The sequence below is a fragment of the Mus caroli genome, unplaced genomic scaffold (assembly GCF_978045245.1).
Source record: "Mus caroli unplaced genomic scaffold, Mus_caroli_1 scaffold_2, whole genome shotgun sequence".
In the NCBI taxonomy this organism is placed as follows: Eukaryota; Metazoa; Chordata; class Mammalia; order Rodentia; family Muridae; genus Mus; species Mus caroli.
The window spans coordinates 160,276,806-160,297,456 of record NW_028227257.1 but is presented as its reverse complement, the minus strand read 5'-3'; the positions used below and the strand labels follow the sequence as shown (position 1 = coordinate 160,297,456).

The 20,651-nt window shown below is 43.4% G+C and overlaps 1 protein-coding gene across 16 annotated transcripts in view; it reads left to right on the top strand.

Annotated features, from left to right (window-relative positions):
- Kiaa1217 (KIAA1217 ortholog) overlaps nt 1-20,651 on the top strand; it is a 470,681-nt gene that overhangs the window by 164,636 nt on the left and 285,394 nt on the right. For 10 of the 16 annotated variants that reach the window (XM_029470015.2, XM_029470001.2, XM_029470022.2 and 7 more), the window contains exon 2: nt 17,416-17,699. In XM_029470015.2, coding sequence (XP_029325875.1) covers nt 17,416-17,699 — 284 coding nt within the window. Of the gene's footprint in view, nt 1-7,273; nt 7,569-17,415; nt 17,700-20,651 lie in introns of those variants that run through there. The other 6 variants (XM_029470054.2, XM_029470027.2, XM_029470023.2 and 3 more) reach the window with 5 other exon arrangements.

Sequence of the window (20,651 nt, the reverse complement as noted above, 5' to 3'; positions counted from 1 at the left end):
CCGCTTCTCCCTGTTTCCCGCCTGTCATCCAAAAATGTGGAGAAATATCAACTCAGCGTTATTCTTTTTTTTTTTTTTTTTTTTTGGTTTTTCGAGACAGGGTTTCTCTTTATAGCTCTGGCTGTCCTGGAGCCCACTTTGTAGACCAGGCTGGCCTCGAACTCAGAAATCCGCCTGCCTCTGCCTCCCAAGTGCTGGGATTAAAGGCGTGCGCCACCACGCCCGGCTAGCGTTATTCTTAATAAAGTGTATTTCAAATTTGTTCAGTCAAACTTAGCCAGGGTTCCAAAGCCCTACTTAAAATTCAACTAGGAAGTTACCTATTCAGTACTAATTAGCATTATAAAGTCAGAGCCTACAGCTCAGGGCTTTTCTGTTAGTGGTTTACTAGGATAAAAAGGACAGTCTTAGCCAGATACAGTTTATCACAAGAAAAGTTAGGGAATCCCACGGAATCAGGTTTTTTCTTTAGCCCTAAGAATTCAAGCAGAACTATTGAGCATAGATAAATTTTTTGCCTCAGGCCAGCCTTTTCTTTTTTTTTTTTAATTTTTGTTAACAACAGGGAGGAGATGTAGTCTCCCCTCCCCCAGCCTGAAACCTGCTTGCTCAGGGGTGGAACTTCCTGCTCATTCATTCTGTCATGCCCACTGCTGGACCATGCCACTTTGCTGTTTGGAGCCACACACATGCTCACCCTGCTACTGGACCCCGAGATTATTTGGCAGGAATCGGGTCCCCTCCCCCTTCCTTCATAACTGAGTGCCAGAACAAGTAAAATTGAGCTTTGATCAGAGTGATTTTGACTTGGCTCCATTCTTTCTTCTGCCTGTCTAGTTCCTCTCTTGCAGCCCGAGTTGCCATCTCAGTTGAACCGTTCATTGCGAGCTGCTGGTCGGCCGCAACAAGGACTGCTTTCATTGTGCCCCATAAGTTTGGGTATGTTGTGGCTTCATTTTCATTAAACTCCAAAAAGTCTTTAATTTATTTTTTTATTTCTTCCTTGACCAAGTTATCTTCGAGTAGAGAGTTGTTCAGCTTCCACATGAATGTTGGCTTTCTATTATTTATGTTGTTACTGAAGATCAGCCTTAGTCCATTTTCATCTGATAGGATGCATGGGATAATTTCAATATTTTTCTATCTATTGAGGCCTGTTTTGTGACAAATTATATGGTCAATTTTGGAGAAGGTAGCATGAGGTGCTGAGAAGAAGGTATATCCTTTTGTTTTAGGATAAAATGTTCTGTAGATATCTGTTAGACCCATTTGTTTCATAACTTCTGTTAGTTTCACTGTGTCTTTGTTTAGTTTCTGTTTCCAGGATCTGTCCATTGATGAAAGTGGGGAGCTCAATTCTCCCACTATTATTGTGTGAAGTACAATGTGTGCTTTGAGCTTTATTATAGTTTCTTTAATGAATGTGGATGCCCTTGCATTTGGAGCATAGATATTCAGAATTGAGAGTTTATCTTGGAAGATTTTACCTTTGATGAGTATGAAGTGCCCCTCCTTCTCTTTTTTGATAACTTTGGGTTAGAAGTCAATTTTATTCGATATTAAAATGACTACTCCAGCTTGTTTCTTCTGACCATTTGCTTGGAAAATTGTTTTCCAGACTTCTACTCTGAGGTCTTTGTCCCTGAGGTGGGTTTCCTCTATGTCTTTGTCCCTGAGGTGGGTTTCCTGTATGCAGCAAAATGTTGGGTCCTGTTTATGTACCCAGTCTGTTAGTCTATGTCTTTTTATTGGGGAATTGAGTCCATTGATATTAAGAGATATTAGGAACAGTAATTGTTGCTTCCTGTTATTTTTTTGTTGTTGTTAGAGTTGGGATTCTGTTCTTGTGGCTGTCTTCTTTTAAGTTTGTTGAAGGATTACTTTCTTGCTTTTTCTGCAACATAATTTCCCTCCTTGTGTTGGAATTTTCCCTTTATTATTCTCTAAAGGCTGAATTCATGGAAAGATATTGTGTGAATTTGGTTTTGTCATGGAATACTTTGGTTTCTCCATCTATGGTAATTGAGAGTTTTGTTGGGTATAGTAGCCTGGGTTGTCATTTGTGTTCTCTTATGGTCTGTATAACATCTGTCCAGGATCTTCTGGCTTTCATAGTCTCTGGTGAGAAGTCTTGTGTAATTCTAACAGGTCTGCCTTTATATGTTACTTGACCTTTTTCCCTTACTGCTTTTAATATTCTGTCTTTATTTAGTGCATTTGTTGTCCTGATTATTATGTGTCAGGCGGAACTTCTTTTCTGGTCCAGTCTATTTTGAGTTCTGTAAGTTTCTTATATGTTCATGGGCATCTCTTTCTTTAGTTTAGGAAAGTTTTCTTCTATAATTTTGTTGAGGATATTTACTGGCCCTTTAATTTGAAAATCTTCATTCTCATTTATACCTATCATCCTTAGGTTTGGTCTTATCATTGTGTCCTGGATTTCCTGGATGTTTTGAGTTAGGATCTTTTTGCATTTTGCATGTTCTTTGGTTATTGTGTCCATCTTTTCTATTGGATCTTCTGCACCTGAGATTCTCTCTTCCATCTCTTGTATTCTCTTGCTGAAGCTCGCTTCTATGGTTCCTGATTTCTTTCCTGGGATTTCTATCTCCAGAGTTGTCTCTGTTTGGGTTTTCTTTACTGATTCTACTTCCATTTTTAGATCTTGGCTAGTTTTGTTCAATTCCATCACCTGTTTGGTTGTATTTTCCTGTAATTCTTTAAGGAATTTTTGTGCTTCCTCTTTAAGGACTTCTACCTGTTTAGCAGTATTCTCCTGTATTTCTTTAAGTGAGTTATTAATGCCCTTCTTAAAGTCCTCTACCAGCATGATGAGATATAATTTTAAATCTGAGTCTTGCTTTTCCGGTGTGTTGGGTTTCCAGGACTCGCTGTGGTGAGTATATTGGGTTTTGATGATGCTGAGTGGTTTTGGTTTCTGTTAGTAACGTTTGCCTTTCGCCCTTTCACCATCTGGTAATCTCTGGTGTTAGATGTTCTAGCTGTCACTGGCTGGAGCTTGTTCCTCCTGTGATTCTGTTATCCTCTGTCAGCACTCCTGGGAGTCTAACTCTCTCTTGAAACCCAGTGGTCAGAGCACTCTCTGCAGGCAAGCTCTCCTCTTTCAGGGATGGTGCACAGAGGTCTGGAGCTCATCTCTGCCTTCTGGCTGAGGATAAAGGCCTGAAGGGACCCTGTCCAAGAAGCTCTGTTGCTTCTGCATCCCACGTGCTCTCCTGTGTGGACTGGTCTGAGAGACCCAGGATACAAGATCTGTTCACTTTGTTTTGACTGAGTCATCAGTGCCTTTAAAAGTTCCATTGAAGGACTGAAGCAAGCATCAATTATTTCTTTTGTGTCCAAATGTTAAATTACTTTAAACTGTCTCGCTTTTAACAAAATTTAAAAAAAAAAAAAAAACATATATCAAGGTAATTCCACTTAGGCTTGGCTCTAGACATGATTTCTCTTTTGCATAGTTTACATAAAAGAAGCCAATGTGTTTTCCCACTGCCCTGTAATTAATCAGGCCTAAAGCAAATCATGCCCCATTGTTTGTGGTTAATTCTCATCTTAGACAACTCATGCAAATGCTGTCTTTTAAAATCCCACAGTCCAGTTCTGTTATGGGTTGGTTATGATTGAAAAGTCAACTTTGTCCTCCTGGCACTTCTCTTTTAATTTAATGACAGTCTTCTGTGTGTACAAAAGCTAATTTTAAGTCCGAATTCCTACATATGAGAAAGGCTTGCACCTTCTCTGTGTCAAGGAAATGGTGTTGAAAGTTTAACCCCCAGGATCATTCTTGTGGCTCTCTAGATAACTAGAAGAAAACTAAATTTAGGTTCTTGCTTTCCTGTAAATTTTGGGCAGATTGGATGTGATAGAAAATTTGAAAGCCAAAAATTATATTTTTAAAGGCACAGAATACTTCTTGTCCAGAGTTGCCTCTAGATTAAAGAACCGTCTCTCTAGCACCTAGAATGACAATCGTGGTATATTTCTTGAAAGTTTGAGTGCAAGTTTATGTAGATTGCAGAATACAACAACTGGTTCTCTGCATGTATGTATGTATATATGTATGTATGTTTGTTTGTTTTTCCTAGAAACTTGACAGTCCATGGAATAATAAGGTCAGTGTGCCTGGAGGAGATATATGTAAATAGCAGGTAAAATGACATGACAGGTTTTCTCTGTATAGCCCTGACTGTCCTGGAACTCACTTTGTAGACCAGGCTGGCCTTGAACTCAGAAATCCACCTTCTTCTGCCTCCCAAGTGCTGGGATTAAAGGCGTGTGCCGCCACCACCCAGCTCAGTCCCTGTTCTTAAGGAGAAGCAAAAGAACTCCAGTGAGTCACAACATTTCTGCCTATAAAATTGTCAGCATGTTGTTCTGCGGGAGGATACTTCACCATCACTACGTGTGTGGGTCACAGTCTTTGATGACGTAGGTTCACGGTCTTTCTCATCCTCCTATCTATCCTGTGCAGGATATCTGGAATATCTATTAAAGTAGCAGCAGTCTGCTTTTTGCATGAGAGAGTAGCAGAGGCATTTGGACAGTAAAGGAATTCCTTAGGCTGCTTAGAGTCCTATATTGGTCCAGATATTGTGGAAGAACTCCCTGTGTTTGGCCCATCTAAGGATCTACAGAGGCCTAAAACTGGCTCAGTTGCTTTGCACACAGCACCAGGAGGGTGGCGGTATCATTGCTATCTACAAACGGATCTGTCCTGTCTGAATGCAATTGAAGGGAAGGTTCCTGTTGACTGGCTGCAGTAGCCTGCTGTTTTTTGCCTTCATCATGGAGTCTGTTCCCGTGACAGACAGAGCTGCTCAGAGGAGGCTGGCTTGTCCCACAGGGCAACAGGTTTGGTAGTATCAAAGCCCCTAGCCTCTTATTTCAACTCACTGCTCCTTCCACTGGTATTGATAATTTGAAAACTTAACAGCAACCACGTATGACTTGAGGGGTTGGAGAGATGCTTAGCAGTTACAAGTACTTGCTATACAAGTATGAGCTCCCACATGCCAAGTTGGGCCTCCTGCACCTGCCTGTACATTCAGGATTGAGGAAGGCAGAGACAGGGAGGGCTGCTGGCTGGTAGACTAGCCAAAAGTGTTTAGGGAGAGACCTGACTCAGTGGGAATAAAGTTGAAAGTGGTAAAGGAGATTGAATGCCCTCTTCTGAGCTCCAGGCATGCAAGACATGCACAGCCACATATCCAAGTATATAAATATACCTAGAAAGACAACCGGAACAATCCAACCTGAAGCCCGAATGCAGGAGACTCTTCCTCTGTGAAGGTTTTGTGGGTTTGTTGTTCTTATTGTTGTTGTTTGATTGGTTGTTTTTTTTTTTATTTTGTTTTGTTTGTGGTGCTTCCATTTAAACCTAGGACCTTGAACATGCTAGGCAAATGTTCTATCATTGAGCTACACTCTCCTACCTCTTGGGCTTTCAAAAACAGGTTATCAGTTGCTCAAGAAGGCTTTGAACTCACTCTGTAGCAAAGGCAAGCCTCCTTGAATTTACAATCTTCCTGCCTCAGTAGCTGAGATTACAAGCCTGTACACCAAATGGATCTCCCTTTTTGAATACTTATACCTAAATAAATAGCCAGGAGTATGGGGATAACTGCACTTCATGACGTCCTTGGGTAAGATCATAGGGTGTTGCTGTTGCAAGGTCATGGAAGCTTCTAGTTATTTGCTGTGTAAACCTACTCCTTGGTGCTGGAGAGATGACTCAATTATTGCTCTTTCAGTCAGAAAGAGCACTTGTTGTTCTTTCAGTCAAGTCTGTCCCAACACCCATGTGGTGGCTCACAACCATCTAACACCAGTTAGAGAGAATCAACACTCTTTTCTGACTTTATGGGCACTGCACCAATGTGGTACGCATATCTATGTGTACACAAGACACCCATACACATAAAATAAAAATAAATCTTTAAATATAAAATAAACATACACACACAAGAAAAAGAAAAAGAAAAAAATAATAAAATAAACACACTGTCTGTACTCCCCTTGCCAGGACACTGCTTGAGTTTCCTATAAGACCTCCACATTGTCTTAGACTTCCAGAAAAATCCTATTAGGAATGGAGGGGCTCTTTCTCCAACATGGGTGTCATTCATACCTTAACTTGTGGCACACTTTTTTGTCTTTTAGAGACTTCCGCATTTCTATGTTCAAAATGGCCAAAATATGTCCCTACTGCTGCCAAGACACACAGGTGACTCAAGGTCAGAATCTGGCCCAGAGGCCAGCCATTGTTCTGTGCACATTCCGGTTCTAAATCAATGTCCAGTCCTGCTTGAATTGGGTCAAGGTATGGCAGGCAAGATGACCATTGTCCTCTGCCCTGAGATGATTTGAGGCTGTAGATTAAATGTCACACCTTCTCTGTTAGCTATTGGATTCTCTTCAGACCTCTAAAGGAGCCGAGGCAAATGTTGCTTAGATTCTTTTCCCATCTTTTCTGTGTGTGGACATTGTGCCTCCTAGCTCCTAGTTTCACTTTCTGGGAACTTTGCCAGCTTTCCAAGGACTGGGTAGTGAACAAAATAAATATTTGTAGGTAGTTTAAAAGGAGAACAAGTCTGTCAGATGTAATTCTGCCCATCCAAAGAAAAAACATTTTAATTGTCTTTCAGAGGTTTTTAAGTAATTAGCTTGAGAGACTCAGAAGGTTGATTTAGTAAGTGGCTTTTAAGATTTGTGATCAAGAGGAGTGTTTGTGTGTATGGATGTGGGTGTGTGTGTGTACACGTGTGTGTGTGTGTGTGTGTGTGTGTGTGTGTGTGTGTTGGGGGAGGGGAGGAGTCCAAGAAAGGGAAGGTGAATTAAAAAATCAAAACAAGAAAAGGGTTTAACATGCAGGGGTTAAAGTCCAGGTAAGAAAGCTATTGAAGTCACTAGAGGAGATTGCAATACTTCTTCATAGATGCTGAGTAGTCCCCCACAGAGTTTGTGTGTAAAACTTTTAAAGAGATTTCTCATAACTTTGGGGGAGAGTTCGCTCCTTATTACTCAGCCTATATGGGGGGCCTATTGGGCTCCTGAGATTCAAGAGGGCTGGGCCTGGCTTGAAACAGCAGTTCCTGTCCCTAGTCCTGTGTGAAGTGTTTGCCTTGTCCCTAAGCTGCGAGTCCCGGGAAACCCAGCAGGCTGCGTCCTAGGTCAGCAGAGCCGTCACCTGTTGGGCGGCAGAGGCGGGGACAGCCGCCGCCTACAAGACACAGCCCCCAGTCCTGGCGACAGCAGGAGGGTGGCGGACGCTCCGGGACCAGGGCCGAGGAGGCCGGGCGCTGGAATGCAGTCTTCCCGGGCGAGGGAGACTTTGCACCGGAGTGGAGACTAGTTGGGGTGGGGTTTCGCCAGTCCCCTCCGCCCCACCCCCGGACCCCCTTCCAAGCGCTTTCTGCGAGCTTTCCGAACTGCGCTCTGAAGTTTCCAGAGGGAGAAGCCTGGCCGGCCGGCAGGGACAATGGAAGAAAGCGAAGGCCAGAAATGTGAGCCGAACCTGCCTCCCTCCGGAGACAGCAGACAGATGCCCCGTAAGTAACAGTCCTCAAAGATGGAGTTACACGCACGCTGCTTAGAACAGGAGACCGGGCGCCTGGCGCCAGGAAAAGTCTACTTCTTGGTGTGTCTGTGTGTGTGTGTGTGTGTGTGTGTGTGCGTGTGTGCGTGTGCGTGCGTGGTGTGTGTGTGTGTGTGTGTGTGTGTGTGTGTGTGTGTGTGTGTGTGGTGTGTGTGTGTGTTGGGCGAGGGGGTGGGGTGTACTTTCAAACTGAGCCCAGAGCTGTGGTTTCTTGGCTCTACTTTGTCTCTTGTGAGATCTTCCTAAAGTCGGTGAAGAGGTGGTGTATGGTGTCAAACTGGTCGAACAGTGAGCAAGCAGTTTGTGCGAGATCTCTAAGCAATGACAAATGAATCTCCCGGCAGCTATTTGATAATTTCCTGGTCCTTCGGGAGGCTCGAAAAGACAATTTTGCACCTACCTCCCAGGCGCAGTGGTTCCATTCATTGGTTAGGAGTTTCCATGGGGGCAGCTTCTTGCGGGCTACAAAGTTTTGCGGCGCTTTAGAGTTAAATTGGAGTTTAAGGATGTTTCTGTTTTGCAGATCCGAACGGCTGGGAAGTAATTGAGCATCTAGATGATAGATAGAACTCTGGGGCTTTCTGTATAAATGTAAAAGTTGGGAGTTCTTAAAACAGTTTTCCTGTATTTTCTCCAGGCAGTTTCTTTTTCTACATTCTGTTTATAATAGACTTGTCTTTTCCGTTGGGAATTTCCAGAACCTTATATAGTTCCGAATAAATCTTGCCGGGAGGGTGGGTGGCTGTAGACTGATGCCAGCGCTCCTCAGCCCCTCTCACTGCAAACTGTCCGGGCACCTACCACACAATCTCGAACCGCCCCTCCCTACCCGTCCAGGTTCATGGAAGGGCCAGTTAGTAACACAAAGATGTGCAGGGCTGTGCACAACAGCGCGTGGGAGTGGGGATTATGCACAAGGGAAAAGGTGTGTGTTTTTTAAAATGAAAAAAGGAAGTAGCACATGACTCATCCACACTGAAAATGCAAAGCCAAGCCAGACAGAAGAAAATACAATTAGGAGAGAAAAATCCCCTAGAGAACTGAAAAGGAAGCCTGCCTGCTAAATGTTCAGTGAACCCCTGAGCCTTGGAGCGGCAGTCCACTTGTCTGAGCGCAGTTTGAGGGTTGGTGGCCTCCAGTCTGGGAAAGGCCCCCAACTTGCTCTCTTTTGATAGGACGGTTCTTACTTCAGGAATCCAACCTCTGGGCCTGTCCTGAAAGAAACGACCCAGATTTTAGAGGGAACAATTAGTTTGGGACCAGTTTAAGAACTAAGCCTGAAACAACTGGATTAAGTCATTGCTGTGTCCCAGGTTTCGATGGTCAGATGCCTCCCCTTGCTTACTCATCCACTCCACGAATATTGAACTTGGGCTATCTAGCAGTCAGTGTTCCAGCAGCCCGGGATCCAGCGATGCAGAGCGCAGACTGAAAAGTACTCCCCTTTATTGGATTGATGTTCTAAGGGCCAAGTTGTGGTGGGGCGGGGTAGAGGTGAACAATGAAGACATAAGCAAAACGCTGAACGTGTCAGATGTCTGGAATGCTGGATTCAGTAAAGAAAATACAGAGTGCCTAAATTAACTTTGAGTTTCAGATAAACAATGAGTAATTTTTAAAGCATATGTATTTCTTCCATATTGCATGGGTTAGACTTATACAAAAAAAAAAAAGTATGTTTTATGCTCTCAAGCTTCAAATTTTACTGGAGATCCTGTGTGTTTATCTGGTGATTCTATTAGCTAAAAGTGAGGCTAGAGGGGAACATAAGACAGGAACAAGGGAGTGGTGGTGAGACCATACAGATTTACCAGGGAGGAGCAGAGATGAGAATAAACCAAAAGCACAGCAGGAGAGGGGAGAGCGGGAACCTGGGAGGAAGATGGAAGAGGAACAGGCTGAAAGGCCAGCCCAGGCCAGATTATGGAGGCCTTATGGAACTGTGGGAAGGTCTTTAGCTTCCTTCACAGGAGGTGAGGCCGCCGCTAGCAAATTGGACTTGCCTTTTATTTAATTAAATTAATTTAAATTAATGAATTTAGAACCCTGGGAGTGAACGTAAAGACATGAGCCTGCTAGGCAAGAACTCTACTGTCTTAGTAGGCCATTGGTGGGCTGGGGTGTGGGATGGGGCTTAACACCAGCGGACTGGGGGAAGGGCTGAGAGCCTTCTGAAGTAAAGCAGGCAAGGAAACCCCGTGCGGCTCTAGTCTAGATGGCGATAAGCAGATTGTGATAAGAAGGAAGAAGATTCCTGACGGACACTGAATGCAAAGCCAAAGGAATTTGCTTAGATCAGATGTAGTGTTGAACAGAAAAGGGAGGTCAGAGAGAGCTTGAAAATATTTGATCCAGGTGACTGGGAGGATGAGGTGCGTTAAAGCATTTTGACACATGACCGAGGGCCATCTTGGGTGAGGGAGAAGAATTTCCTTAGGGTGTGTGAGGATTGAGAAACATATCAGGAGTCGACTCAGAGATTGGTCAGTGGCTTACCAGGAAGACTGGGGATTGAGCTGTCTCTCTTGTCAGTCTCTGTGAAGAAGGACAAGTCTGAGAGTTGCACCGGGGCATCCGAGAACTTACAGGTTAGTGGTTGTGGAAGGGGGAGATGGAAAAATAACAAAAGAAGGGCGAGAGTCCCAGTCAGAGTTTCAAGATCTGATTCTGCCTGACACATGCATGCTTTGATGAGACATGCACGGCTCTCTGAGGATGAGCTGAGGGAGCAGTATCGTTCAGAACAACATCACCTGCAGTGCCACACGTTCAAATCTGCAACTCGCCTTATATCTGCATATGTCTGTTCACGCTGTTACAACTCGGGGTTGCTGGTCCAGGACCATGTCTCACACATGTGCATCTGTAACATCCCATGACGTGCTAGTTACACGGGGGGACACTTAACCAATCAGTCTTAATTAGACGGAAGGCTAACAAAGCTTCCTACCCTAGGGATTTTGGTTTACCTGTCAACTGTATAAGGAAACCCTGGGTGATCATGTAACTCATTGTTCAAACTCAGACGCCTTGGAGAATAAAAGATAACTCTATAAATAATTTCACTGGGCAACAGTTGCAAGTCCGAACAGTTTGGAAAAGGTGGCATATGGTCATCTGGTCGGCAATAGTGATGATCCTGTGGCCTGAACGCTTCCTGAACTTTCTGTCCCTAGTGCCTTTCAACTGGGATGACTGTGGACACAAGCAATTATAATAAGAGAGGTATATAATTCATATATTTATGGGGCTAAATAATAAAGACGCTTATTTATGTGTGTGTGTGTACTTTGATCATTTATTAAAGATGGAAAAGAATTGCATACTGAGATGGATAGGCTTTTTTATCTTTATATAAGGATTTACATCTTGGCTGAATATTTGATACTGCAAGACGCAGGGCTTCTTTAATACTCTTCAGTGTTGATAGCTTGGTTTTATAATTGGGCTGAGAATATCACTCACATAAACACACAACACAAATGTCAAAAAATATGTTTATAGCCATTTCAGAAATTGCAGAAATTCCATCCCAGTTTCAAGCCAATATTTACTGACTGATTTTTTTTTTAAATGTATTTCAAGTCATCATCTCGAACAGCACTTTTAAAAAATCAAACATTCTAAGATAATACATTTTGAAGATACACTAATTTGATAGTTACACAATGAAGGATAACAGTAAGAAGCTATTTAAAGTCCTTGTTTTCCTTAATTAAACCATTCCTTCTCAATAAGAGCATACAGCTTTGCATGCATAGAGAAAGCACTGAAATTCAAAACATAGTAATAGAATCCAAGTCTGTGTGTTTGAGGCAGTATTTGCTGGCAAGTTGTGGCATGGTGGCAGATGCCATTGAAGCATGCATGGTGTGTGTTCAGAATCAAGGCTCCTATGAAACAGCATCATGGAGGAGCACTGCCAGAAACAGCTCAGCCTTGTTTCAACCTGTGTTTTGTTTGCTTTGTTTTTAAGATGGAGTCTCATGTAGCCCAGGATGGCCTCACAGTTTTTATGTAGCTGCAGATGGCCTTAAACTCCTACTCCTAAAGGCTGGAATTATAGGCATGCACCACATGCCTGTTTTTAAGTGTGTTGTTTGTTTACTTTTTATTTTATGTGTATGTGTGTGTGCCTGAGTCTAGGTACCACTTTCCCTACCGTGTGTGTGTGTCTGGTACCTGTGGAGATAAAAGGGGCGAGGGGAATCCCACTAGAGCTAGAGGTACAAGCATTTGTGAGCAGCCATGTGGGTGCTGGAAATCAAGCCCAGAGCCTTTGTGAGAGAAGCAAATGCTCTTAAGACCCTAGCTATCTCTTCACTCTTCAGCCCCCGATTTTGTGTGTGTGTGTATATGATATATATCATATATATGGATGATCTCATATATGTGTATATATATATATATATATATATACACATATATATGTATATATATATGATTTTGAATTAAGGTTTCTTTGCTGCAGGTTTGGAAAGCCTTTACTGTTGCTAGTGCTTTCCCAGTTTTCTCACTTAGCTTTGCAACCCCTGTAGGTGCTCAGTGTGAGGAGCTGTAAGCATTTTGCAGTGTAGGCTTTCAATAATCATTGGGGAAATTTATTTGAGACAGGGCCTCATACAGCCCAGGCTGGGTTTGAAACTCATGTAGCCAAGGCTGGACACGAACTCCCGATGTTCCTGCCTTCTGACGAGGGCTGGAATACAGGTCTGAATCATTATGTCTGGCTGTTGGTGGAATTTGAATCTGTGTCTTATTCTCTTTGGAGGCCATGGGCTCCTAGTATCATCCTTCGGTTGTCCCCAACATGACCTCCTCTTCTGGCTTTTAAAGGTTTCTTGAAAGCTCTGTGGGGAGAATCCATCTACCTGATTGCCTCCTCTGGCAATGGGAGCCTCCATCTAGAGCTAGGCTACAGAATGACAGATGCTCAGTCTGTGCTCTGAAACAGCCTAGTCAGTTTCTACCTTCATATCTTCTTTCGCTCTTTAAAGCACTGACCTGGCGCTCAAATTATACATTAGTTGTTTGTTGACTGACTCTCTAATCATCATGTAGACACTCCTATGCAATCTATCTTGATCAGCACCCCACCACCTCCTATCCCTTTTAGTGTTTGGAGCAGGCCATTATTCAATATTTGTGCAAATGAATGTTGACTCAGTCAATTAATTTGAATTAATACAACACAGGACGCTTCTCTAGATTACACGAATGCTCTACCTATTGTATAAAGTCTGTAAGGAATTGTTTTTATCCTTGACTTCATTTTTTAAGAAACGTATTTATGGATATGAGTGTTTGCCTGCATGTATGTCTGTATACAACATGCCTGCCTAGTACCCACAGAGGCCAGAATTGAACAAGGATCCCCCGGAACTGGAGTTATAGAGAATTGCGAGCTGACATTTGAGTGCTGGGAATTGAACTCCTGCTTTGGAGGAACAGCCAGTGTTCTAAACTAGTGAGCTGTCTCTTCAGCTAACCACTATGAAGAAGTGAAGAGAGCCAGGTGGTAGAGGAACCTTTAATACCAGTCCTCAGGAGGCAGGGGCAAGTGGATTGCTGAGACCAGCCTGGTCTATAGAGTTCCAGGACAGACAAGTGTGTGCATACACCACACACACACAGGAGTATGTGGACTACCTAATATATAGTAGGATATATATGTACCTATATGTTGTTGGTTATTTGAGACAAGATTTTGTGCTCTGTTACACAGTAGTCCCAGCTATTATGGAATTTACTATGTAACCCAGGCTAGCTTTCAACTCCTATAGGAGAGAGCCCCTGGACTCCCTAATCTTGACCATGGAATAAATTCTCAGAAAAGTATAATTCAGTGGTAGAGTGCATGTTTAGCATGTGTATGTACAAGACTTCGTGTTTATTTTTCACCCCCCCCCCAAATAAAATTAAAAGCAAATAAGATAAAAATAAAATAAAATAAATATCCCAGGAAGTAGCTGCACTACCGCCAGTTCCCAGTAGGTTGTGAAGTGCCCAAATGATGCCAAACCCCAGATCCCTCTCTGTGTGGTCTGACTCAGCCAGAGTAATCAGAACATGGCAAAGTCACAGCCACTACAGTCCAGCAGTTGCTGGTCTGCATAGCTTGCTGTATGGACGGCTCCTTAGGGATGCTTGGCTTTCTATAACCCTCTGCCTTTTTGAATTTGCCCTCCCAGATCCCTCTTTACCTTTCTTGTCCAGGATGTAGACACATCACAGCTGGAGTCCCCTGGGTCTCTGAAGAGTAGCTCTTTGGTGAGCCTGCCCTCCTCCTGTTCTTCCTCCTTCTCCTCCCCCTCCTCCCCACCCCACTCACTTGTGCTCCGGGGAGTGTTTAAGGGCTGATTTTCCATTCGAAGCTCTTGTTTTCTCTTTGCCCTGCTGGAAGTGGGCTCCCTGGAAGAGTTTGGGAGGGGCAGGAAGAGGAAACAGGGCTGCCTTTCAGCCTTGCCCAGGCCTTGTCTTTAGGCTACAACTTCTCTACTTTGTTAGACAAGGATTCCCAGAATAGCAAACAGCCAGACACACCCATATTTACATCTTAGCACCAAAGTTCTTTCCAAACAAGAAACAGAAGTGCCATTCTGTTTGACAGCTTGAGAGTCCCTGCCTGCACTTTTCTTCATACAGATCATGTGAAACTGGCCCACTTGGGTCTGACACCATAACTGTGGAATAGTGGCAAAATGGACCTTTGTCTGTTCCTTCCCTTGTTTATGCATGCCTCTCCTTGGGTTTTATGCTCAGCTAAAAGGCTGAATTCTCCCCAGGTGATTCAAATGGCCCAAATGTCATTTCTCCTTCAGGTGTGGGGCTGGCAGCTGCTCAGAGCAGAGGAAAGGCCTAATCAACTGTGAAGAGTTTGAGTGGCTTTGGGTGGACAGGACTGGGTTATTGAGGTGCTGGTGCTGGGCTGGGGTGGAGGCAGATGGGACCAATGGAGTGGCGGATGAGGGCAAGCAATAAGGGTGAGCAGACAAAGATGGGCTCTGTGTGCTGGCTGGCCTGTATCAGTCTCCCTTGTTAACTGCTGGTACCGTTTCCATCCCTTTACTGTATGTCACATTCAGTTTTGTTAGACCACCGGAAACATTATTTTAAAATCCACAAGAACATGAACAAAGTAGAAAAACAGCATAAAATTGATGCGACCTTTCCCATGAAAAGCATGAAGGAAGGGTTGAGTTTAAAGTCCGGTACATGGGATGACTGCAAGGCTAATGAAGACTGTAGATTGACAGTGACCTCCAAGACCCTACTTCTAGCTCGTTGCCCAGTTTACTTCAAAGAAGAACATGGGAGACTCCACAGTCCGCAGGTCTGCTTCAGCTATCTTGACCTGCTGTAACAATCCCTGGATGGAGCAGAGTGTGTCTTCCTCTTGCCTGACTGGTTACATGTGACCTTTTGTCCATATATATATAGCTGAATGTAAATGCGTGTGTTTTATGACCATGTAAAGCAATAGCCTCTCCAGACTGTCAGACTTGCTCATTAATCTAGCTGTCCTGAATAATTTTAACATGGATTATTTTAATGTTGAAAGCAATCTTGAAAAGCCACAGGGTTCTTCTATCATGCACATAGCAGTTTTGTCCAATGCAAAACATGTATTCAACACACATGCACACACACACACACACACACACACATGTGCACATATATGCACACATATACACACACACATGCACACACACAAAAGATGAAGCTCTATGTCTTCTTGGCACATATGTTTATTAGCCTGAGATATGATCTGTTCTCAGTTTTGTTTTTTGTGGTGATGCTATGGCTCTGATCCAGAGCTTTGCACATCCTAGGCAAGATGTTGACCTCTAAGCTCTATCTCCAGCCATGTGCTTTGCTCTATGTAATAGACTCTGTGACTCCTGTATTATTAGGGAATGGATGCTTTAAAAAAAGGAAACTGTGACGAGAATTTGAGTATTAGAGATTATTACTTAATAAAGATTATTATTACTAAATAAATAACATTATACTAATCTTTCAATATATTTTTAACCAAAACATCTGTTTTCTGCTCCTTTAAGCTTACTGCTAAAACTAGTAAGAGCTAAGAGTAACTAATTGGGCTGTTTCCTTCCCTTCCTTCATCAGTGTCTGATGGAGATGTTGTAATGAGCAAAGTAATGAGAAGTGGAGTACACAAGAAGAATTGTTCTCAGGACACACATTGAGCTTTGGAAGACTAGGACAAGGAAATAAGCCAGAGATGAAAATAGTCTCTATTCTTTGCTAGAAGGAGTCTGCACTGGGAACTCTGTATGCAGGGGTTTCCAGGCAAAGGGAAACTAAGTGTTACGGTATTGGTTCCCTTGCTTTTAGGGAGATGTTTATACCCAAAATCTGGACACCTGTTGCTGTATGTGTATGTATGGTGGTGGCGGTGGGGTGCACCTGTACCTGTAGAGGTCAGGGGACAATTTGCAGGAGTTGATTTTCTTCTACTGTGTAGATACTGGGTCTTGAACTCATGTCCTCGGGCTTGGAGGCAAGTGCCTTTACCCACTGAGCCTATTCTGCTTATTCTAAAAAGACGTGAGAACTGGGCATGATGGTGCACCAGCTCTTAGTTCCAGTACTTGGGAGGCTGATGCAGGAGGAACTCTGTGAGTTCAAGGCCAACCTGGTCAACAGAGCAAGCTAACATAGTGAGACCCGGTCTCAAAAACAAAACAAGACAAAAAAACAAGCAAAAGGCTGTGAGAGTTGTTCTTGATTCCTTGCAGCTTCTCAGGGAAGGGGTCTTCAGTGTTCCTTACTTTCATCCTTATCGTAAAACAAACAACACACAGGCAAAAAACAAAGGAAAAGGAGAGGGGGATCCTTGGACATGCTATGAACTGGAAGCATTAACCTTGTCCCCCCTAGTTGATTTTTTTCTAGGAGACTCTAACGATTAACTTTGAGAGGCAAGCTTGGAACCTGTCTACATAGGTCAAAGCCATCAAAACATACCCACGGTCCTTCCCTTGAGTGTGTGTGTGTTGGATGAAGTAATTTCGCAGACTATGTGGCTAAGCCTTCACTTTATAGATCCTCAAATATTACATTTCATGATATTCCCCTTGCCTGGCCTATGATAATGGAGAAAGGAACTTCCCAGAGGGTCACAGTGCCAGCAATCTTCTGAGAGTTATAGAACTATCTTTCTTCTTGGTGCTGAATGATACATGTCAGAACCGTCTTTAGATGATAAATATTTAAAAATCTCATTAGTTGTTTGAAACTATTATGAAAATTATACAAATGGTCAGAATTCCTGGGGTTAACTCTGAAGTAATTACAGTCACAGGGGCAGCCTACTAACCTGCAAACAACCGGTTTCTCTGACCTTACTTTTTTTTTTTTTTTTTTTTTTTTGGTTTTTTTTTTTGAGACAGGGTTTCTCCATATAACCCTGGCTGTCCTTGAACTCACTTTGTAGACCAGGCTGACCTCGAACTCAGAAATCCTCCTGCCTCTGCCTCCCAAGTGCTGGGATTAAAGGCGTCTGCCACCACACCCGGCTCCTGACCTTTCTTGTTAACAAACTCAATGACAGAGAAGTAAAAAATTCTTATAGCGTCTAACATACATTTTTTTTTCAATTTTCCTCTGATTGTTGAATTTTTTCTCATTCTTGCCTAAAAAAAAAGTAAAAGTAAAAACTTCTGCTAAGTTACATTAATTCGTTAGCAACTGCCACTGCTCCTCTTGGTGTTCCACAGATGAGATGCCCGTGAGATCATTAACTGTGACCTGCACTCTTGTCCTTCATCTTGCAGAACAAGGGAGAAGCAATCTTCATGTAACATCTCAGGAAGATGCAGCATGCCGCAGGCCCAGGGAACGCCTTTCTAATGGAAACGCCAGGGCTCAGGTTTCCAAGCCTGCCCGAAATATCCCAAGGAGACACACTCTAGGTGGGCCCCGAAGTTCCAAAGAGATCCTGGGAATGCAGCCGTCTGAGATGGACAGGAAGAGAGAGGCGTTCCTAGAGCATCTAAAGCAGAAGTACCCGCACCATGCCACAGCCATCATGGGCCACCAGGAGAGGCTGAGGGACCAGGTAGGAACACACTATCGGTTCTACTGGCCTTGCTCGTTCAAAAAAGATTTTAAATTTCATGTATTTATTCATGCGAGTGCACATACAAGTGTCTGTGGGAGTGTATGTAGCACATATGTATGTGTGCATGCAAACCTGTGCATGTACACAGATGTCAGAAGGGAGGGTGGTCCGTCAGTTGTCCTTGTCTATCGTTCTGCTCTTATTTTGGGGACCAGTCTTGCCCTAACTGTGGTTATGTTTTTGGCTAGACTGGCAGGCAGCAAGCCCCAGTGATGTGCTAGTCTGTGCCCCCCTCAGAGATGAGGCATGCACAAGGCTCTAAGCCATCTCCAGGCCACGCTCACTTAGTCTTTGTTGTTGCAGTGTTAGACCCAGGGCCTTATTTATGCTATGAAAGCATCCCTAGTAGCTCATTCATTGTGTGTGTGTGTGTGTGTGTGTGTGTGTGTGTGTGTGTGTGTGTGTTGTTTTTAAGACTTGTTTATGTCAGGTGGTGGCAGCACACGCCTTTTGAAGGGACTCTGGCCAGCTCGAACATGGTGAGCATTGCTCTGGGAGGCCTTGCCCTTCTCCCTTGATCCCTCTGCCTTGTTGAGTACTTACTCTTGGGACTTGGTACACATTCATTCATCATGCAACCGACAAGGTACCATGCTACTCCCCAACTTACAAAGAAAGAAATGGAAGCCTGGGTTTGCAAAGCCCTTGGCTAATGGTCACACTAGTTGGTAAGCATCCAGGCTGAGTTGAAATCTGAACCCAGGCAGTCTAAACAAGCTCTTTCACTCATTAAAGATACTTAATAAAGGGTCTAGCCCACTAGAGCATTGCAAACATGGCTCTGGCAGACCTTACTCTTCTCCCCCATTCCCTCTGCCTTGCTAAAAACATTAGATTGCATTCCTAAAGCTAGCCACCAAAGTCTGTTTTCTTATTTGTCTATTTACTCCTCCTGAGGCTGACTACAAAGATCCAGCTATCAAAGTACTGAAGTCTAGCTATCAAAAGCCTCCTTTGGCTCACCTAATTAACATGTCCAATTAAAATTAAACACATCTTTTTGTTTTGTTTTGTTTTGTTTTTGTTTTTCGAGACAGGGTTTCTCTGTGTAGCCCTGACTGTCCTGGAACTCACTTTGTAGACCAGGCTGGCCTTGAACTCAAAAATCCACCTGCCTCTGCCTCCCAAGTGCTGGGATTAAAGGCATGCACCACCACCGCTTGGCGTAAACACATCATCTTAACACAGGATTTCCCCTTTTACCTTTATAAACTGCCATTTGTCTATGGGCCACATCTGTGTTGCTATCCAGAGGCAGTCCTTTGTCACTGGGGATAAAACCCCTTCCCCCGCTCCCTGTTCCCTTTGCCTTTGCTTCTATCTCTTGCTTTGTCTCTTATTCCATGTCCTGTGTCCCTCTGGGGCAAACAAATCTCCTTTGTACTGAGAAATTGGTCTTGAGGCTCCTCATCTGGTACTTTTCCTTTGACTTTAGTCCCAGCATTCAGGTAGCAGAGGCAAGTGGATCTCTGAGTTGGAAGCCAGCCTGGTCTACAGAATAAGAGAGTTCCAGAACGTCCAGGACTACACAGAGAAACTCTATCTTGAACACCCTTCTCTCCCCAAAAAGATTTTATTATTATTATTATTATTATTATCATCATCATTATTATTATAGTAGTAGTAGTAATTGCTATTTTGCTTTTTGTCTGTTTGACATGGGTCCTGGAGGGCTTTGAACTCTCTATGTGACCAGGCTGGCCTCAAACTTACAGAATTCTGCTTACCTCTGCCTTCCAAGAGTGAGGATTAAAGGCACGAGCCACCATGCCCAGTCTGTTGTTATTTTTATTTATGTACTTGCGAGTGTGTCATCTTTCCAGCCATTATGGCTCATTTTTGAATTAGGGGGATGACCTTGGGGTTTACAGTGAAAAGATATGTTAGTGTTCCTCTCACTCACTTGTTCCTGATCTCTAGCTTAGCTACAGAAAAGGTTTAATGTGAGAGCGCGCTGTACTGTTCTCCTAATCAGCAGAGGAAGAGAACAGGGGGCCTGACCCAAGAGAAGGGAGCTCTCCAAAAATGCGCTTTCATTATAACGACAAATGCACCAAATGCATAGGACAAAGAATATTGTTTTCTGACTAAGACATTGTGTAGCTGTAATTCATCCTGGGAGCACTCAAGTGCTTGCCACAGTGAATGAATGAATGAATGAACGCAAATATCCACATGTACATGTAAAGGTGAACTAAAGTGGCTAAAAATAGACTGTGACAAGCCTCTTTCTTCAAGCTGATGCTAGGTGCTTGGCTGCTGTTCTTTTTTACTTCTTTCTTACAAATCCCAGATACTTTCTTTTGCATCCTTTGCTTTCTGCTGGCTTCAGCCACCTGCTTTTCTCCAGTTATCTTGACAGCCACACAGATAGCACCCGACTGTGGCACAGGGTGTTATTGTTCCTTAGCTGTGTGCAATTACTCTTTAGCAGACTGAGTGGGTTTAGGGTCACAGGAGATGTGAGGCTTCCTTGGTGGCTCTGATTGGCCTGTTATCAGATGAACCTTTGAGGTTGGAGACTGTCTTGGAGGAAGTGGAGAGCTTTCAGCCATTGTGCTAAGTGGGCAGGTGCGGGGAGAGCCTACTAGTATGCAGACTGCAGGGATTGAGACAGGCTCAATGTCTCAGTCTGCCTTGCCAGTTCACTGCCAACACTCTATTTAAATCACTCAGCTTTTGATTATCCATAGAAATGGGGTTGGCATCAACTGGTACAGTTTCAGTCTGTAGTTAATCTTTAGTTCCATTTCTCCCTTAAGTGGAATGTTCTCTAAGAATTCTATCAGAATACCTAAGGTTGTAAAATGTGGTTTGTTTGTTTGTTTTTCCACATTTGTTTTCTTTTCCCTTCACACTGCAAAAAGGACAAGACTGTGAACCTCAGAA